The sequence below is a fragment of the Salmo trutta genome, chromosome 23, assembly GCF_901001165.1.
Source record: "Salmo trutta chromosome 23, fSalTru1.1, whole genome shotgun sequence".
NCBI classification, from domain to species: domain Eukaryota; kingdom Metazoa; phylum Chordata; class Actinopteri; order Salmoniformes; family Salmonidae; genus Salmo; species Salmo trutta.
The window spans coordinates 3478459-3483807 of record NC_042979.1 but is presented as its reverse complement, the minus strand read 5'-3'; the positions used below and the strand labels follow the sequence as shown (position 1 = coordinate 3483807).

At 41.5% G+C, this 5349-nt stretch overlaps 1 protein-coding gene across 15 annotated transcripts in view; it reads right to left on the bottom strand.

Moving 5' to 3' along the window:
- Positions 1-500: 500 nt before the first annotated feature.
- The window catches only part of LOC115159101 (alpha-adducin), a 56740-nt gene continuing 51891 nt past the window's right edge, over positions 501-5349 (bottom strand). For 3 of the 15 annotated variants that reach the window (XM_029708514.1, XM_029708513.1, XM_029708515.1), the window contains one exon: positions 4529-5306. In XM_029708514.1, coding sequence (XP_029564374.1) covers positions 5272-5306 — 35 coding nt within the window. In that variant the 3' untranslated portion in view covers positions 4529-5271. Of the gene's footprint in view, positions 2695-4528; positions 5307-5349 lie in introns of those variants that run through there. The other 12 variants (XM_029708503.1, XM_029708511.1, XM_029708501.1 and 9 more) reach the window with 8 other exon arrangements.

Sequence of the window (5349 nt, the reverse complement as noted above, 5' to 3'; positions counted from 1 at the left end):
TGGAGGCAGTTTATGGTAGGCAAATTAACATTCTATTCTCTGGCAACAGCTGTGGTGGACATTCCTGCAGTCAGCATGCCAATAGCACGCTCCCTCCAAACTTGAGACATCTGTGGCATTGTGTTGTGTGACAAAACCGCACATTTTAGTGGCCTTTTGTCCCCAGCACAAGGTGCACCTGTGTAACGATCACACTGTTTAATCAGCTTCTTGATATGCCCCACCTGTCAGTTGATGGATTATCTTGGCAATTGAGAAATGCTCACTAACAGGTAAACAAATATGCACAAAATTAGAGGGAAATAAGCTTTTTTTGTGCATATGTTACATTTCTGGGTTCTTTTTTCAGCTCATGAAACATAGGACCAACACTTAACATGTTGCGGTTATATTTTTGTTCAGTGTAGTACTAATATCAGCGAGTAATACCATAAGTATTGTTCTGCTGATGAAAAGTCAACGCAAGATTTACTAGTCTTGGCAAAAATGATCATTTGGAATTGTTTGAAGGAAGGATTTTTATTAATGATTGAACAAAAATAAACAGTACAGTGAAAAAAAGATGGTAGTCTATAAATGGTATAATTACACATTTGTGGAATGGGGGAACAGCTTAGCTGCAAGTTTAAAACAATTCTAAGTGACTTCAAATGAAGAAATGACTAAGGACTTTGCTATTATTGTGCTAATAACAATACTAACAATAAGTAAAAGGGAGTAAAAGGGAGTTATTAACAATAAGTAAAAGGGAGTTAGTCATAATGTAGAGACAACAAACAATACAAGTTCAAAGCTTTAGTTTAATGCCATGCGGTTCTTCAGGGAACAGGCTAATGTCCTCAGCTTGCATCAATTATGTAATATACCAGGTTAATAGTAGCCTGGTCATAGATCTGTTTGTGCCATCTTGCCAACTCCTATGGTCCTTTATGCCATTGGTAAGACAGCACTAACAGAACTGGGACCAGGCAAGGTTTTGATAGTCTAAAACCAAAACTTCACAGGCAAGTGGGATTCATTCATGACATTGGTCCGGCATCAACGCCCCTCTGCCTGACAACTTTTTTTAAAAGCCAAGGTGTAAGATTGCTAGCCTTGTCCCAGGTGTGTCATTTCGTCCATTCCTATTGCCATTGTTTGGTGTGACAGCACAAATAGATCTGGGACCAGGCTGTAAGATCACACCAACAGATAGATTACATTAACTCCAGTGTCTTGAGTGCAACTTGAAAGCGAGATGTTTTCTTGAGACAGTTATTTCATTTCAGAGGGGATTGAGAGAGTAGTCCATTGCAGTGTGGTCACTGATCATGCATGCAGTGTTAAAATGGTGCGATGTGGCTTCAAAACAACTGTATTCCAACATTCCCTATGTACTTATCGGTAGCCTGAATCCAGACTGAATTGTTGTTTTTGACGTTCAGTTCGGATCCAGGCTGACCTACTGTTTCCTCTAAAAGCAACGGTTAAAAAACAGCAGTCCAGGCTGTGGTGCTTCAGTTCACAGTGCTCTCACAGCAAGTGAAAATGGCTAAATGAAGATTTTTTTGAATAACAAAATAAATTGACTATAGCTATATCATTAACCATATAAAATACATTTGTATTCTCTGTCTAGTACTGTATCTGTCCTCTTAGGTCCCGTTTGTTTGTGTCTTTGTGATTGGAGCAGCAGTTCTCCCTCTCACCAGGTGCCACTAAACCCTGGTTGATAGAGGTACGGGAGTGACAGAATGTCAAATTCAGATTAAGAGTTGTTATGCTATTCTTGACATGATTTGAGTTCTCACGGGCCATAGGCCAAGAAAAACCTAACTTGGACCCCATGTTTGAGTGAACAGATTTAACGCTAATGTTAGAAATCTGAAATTAGCACCATGCAGTTCATTTGTAGTTATACATTTTGAATCGGTTACCACCAGTTAAATGACAGAGTAAAAGCTTATTTTCATTTTTTTGGGGGGCACTTTGATACAATCGCACAACATTGTAGTGGTTAATCGAGTTTCAGTAACTATTAAAATAAAAAATAAAAAAATACTACTAATAATAATAATATGAAAACAAAAATACACTGCTCACTCCAAGTAGTGGGCCTAAATAGACAGCATGCGTAACAAGCCACACTGAACAAGACTGAATGCACACAGTCATTCACCAATTAAAGCGACTTATTAAAACTTCGTAAGTGATCTTGACCCATTTTTATAGAAACTTAGCACACACTAGGAGGTGCCCACAAAGTTATAATGCCAGGCAAACAAATTATAAAAAGCATCAACATCAAATGATGTGGGTTGTGGCTCGCTCAAGGGGAAGCAAAGGGTTACAAAGCGTGAGAGGGGTGTGCAGGCGGTGGTCTCATCTAGGGTTCCTTTGCTTTTTGTTCCTTTTCTTCCATCTTCTTTTTGTTTTTCTTGAGGAAGGAGGGAGTGCGGAACGTCTTCTTCTTCTTGGAAGGCGATTTGCTGGGATATTCGTCACCGTCCTGTTCACAGTCTTGGTTGCCGGCGGCGGAAGCGTCAGCAGGCTCCTCCCCCTCAACGGTGGCGGGAGGGGCAGGAGTGGGGTCTTTGGCGGGGAGGGTGGGGGATGGGGTGGCGGAGGGTTGGTTGTCTTGGGACAAGTTAGGGAGGGTCTGTCTCAGTGTAGCCTGGTCACTCTCGTCCTTATAGGTGTGCTCCGGCTGGGGCTCTGTGGGGGAGGGTGGGAGAGCAGGGGGAGGGAGGAGAAGATCTAATTAGATTAGGAGGAAACGGTTCATTTACAGGGCCTGCAATACAGATGAGACCACGTATCAAGGCAGATATGAGATCAGCTTTTAAAATCTGCTATTAAACTATTTACTTTGGCCATTTCACATTACTCTCATTTGGGCTACAGATTAATCCACAACAGCGATATATCCAATTTTCTTCTACCATCATTCTGTAGTCCAGCTAGTCGTGAACACATATCTATATCAACCATGAAAACAGTCTACGTCTGCAGATCATAATCTTCAGGCATCAATAAGACAACATGCTCCTCAGCTGCGGCATGCCTATATATAGAATAACACCATCAGCTCAACTAGCCACCACCACCGCCTAGCTATACATTGAAGACTCGGACCACAAAAGCTTTACATTGAAGACTCAGACAAGAACGCTGACCATTTCACAAAGCAAAGCTCAACAGCTCTATAACTTAATGCTTAAAATAAAATCCAGGGAAGGGTAAGGCCCTTACAGCTTTTATACAGTAGATTTAATAGTTTTTCCCCCAACATCAATCTACACACAATACCCCATAATGACAAAGCAAAAACAGGTTTTTAAGCACCTTTGGCAGCGATTACAGCTTTGAGTCTTGGGTATAAAAGCTACAAGCTTGACACACCTGTATTTGGGGGGTTTCTCCCATTCTTCTCTGCAGATCCTCTCAATCTCTGTCAGGTTGGATGGGCAGCTATTTTCAGGTCTCTCCAGAGATGTTGGATCAAGTTTAAGTACAGGCTCTGGCTGGGCTACTCAAGGACATTCAGACTTGTTCCGAAGCCGCTCCTGCGTTGTCTTGGCTGTGTGCTTAGGGTCGTTGTCCTGTTGGAAGGTGAACCTTCGCCCCTTTGGCAAACTCTAAGCAGGCTGTCATGTGCCTTTTACTGAAGGGTGACTTTCGTCTGGCCACTCTAATATAAAAAGGCCTGATTGGTTGAGTGCTGCAGAGATGGGAGAACTTTCCAGAATTACAACCATCTCCACAGAGGAACTCTGTCAGAGTGACCATCGGGTTCTTGGTCACCTCCCTGACCAAGGCCCTTCTCCCCCGATTGCTCAGTCTGGCCCGGGCGGCCAGCTCTAGAAAGAGTCTTGGTGGTTCCAAACTTCTTCCATTTAAAGAATGGAGACACAATCCTGTCTCTGAGCTCTATGGACAATTCCTTCGACCTCATGGCCTGGTTTTTGCTCTGGCATGCACTGTTAACTGTGGGACCTTACAAAGACAGGTGTGTGCCTTTCCAAATCATGTCCAATCGATTGAATTTACCACAGATGGTCTCCAATCAAGTTGTAGAAACATCTCAAGGATGATCAATGGAAACAGGATGCACCCGAGCTCAATTTCGAGTCTCATAGCAAAGGGTCTGAATACTTATGTAAATAAGTTAACTATTTTATTTGTAATATATTTGCAAAAATATCTAAACTTGTTTTCACTTTGTCATTATGGGGTATTGTGTGTAGATTGAGGAAAACATAACAAAATGTGGAAAAAGTCAAGGGGTCTGAATACTTTCTGAATGCACTGTATATCAAATTCATGTGCCTATAAACTATTGAGTGCAGTGGGATTAAGTACAGTTCATCTTCATGCTTGTGCATAAACTGTGCAGTCAATGTAGCACAAGACAACCACTGTCCGCTGTTTGTCTGAGTTCCTCACCATGCATACAAACCACAGACAATATACTGTATTTCTAACTCATATTACTAGCAGGTATACACAACAGACTGATTATCCATAGAACCCCTGAAGAGCCTCTGAATATTGATGAAGATTAATTTATTGCTGTGTCATGTTATGTTTAACAAACAATTGATATAGGAAGCTGTTCATCATGTTACTGCTAAGCCAACAAAACAAGCCTCACACTTAGTAAAGCGAAAAAAAAAGCATGCATTCTACTACAGCCACACTCCACTAAAATACAGTAGCGCTGTATATACACCAGAGGTTGGTCTCATCTGGAACAAAAACATAACATTCAATACATTATAATAGCAATATACATTACCAGTTTCATGTATTTTATTCATGGGAATTCTAATGCAGGAACTTATGATTTCATATAGTTTTAAAATAAGATGTTCCCATGTAAGACTCAAAAGGTTAAGTTCACAATAGATCAACTCCGGGAAGGAAGAGATTACCTAAAAAGAGATTTGTTGCTGGGTCTATCTCAGATCTCTCCACTGTCGCTGGCTAGAAACATAGATTGTATAGGAAGTGGTGTTAACATCAATCTCATCATTTAAGAGATACTGTCATTTCAGACAGGGAGGACCTCTGAAATAGCACCTGGCAACAAAAGGAACTAAGAGGGAAAGAACAGGAAGTCAAGGACCAAAGTGAGGAGGAATAGATACTCAACCCAAGCGGGCCGCAGAGACACAGAGAGAGAACGAGGAAGAGGAAGAGTCGGATGAGTGAATCCATGCAAAGAACGGTGGGGTTAATAGTTTGAACACAAGCCATGGGGCGGAGGTGAGTTGGAACAATACGTACTTACTATGGCAACAGGTACTCTCTAGCATTTCCATCTCCTGATAGTAACGCAGCCACAAAGAAGAAGCACAGGTAGAAACA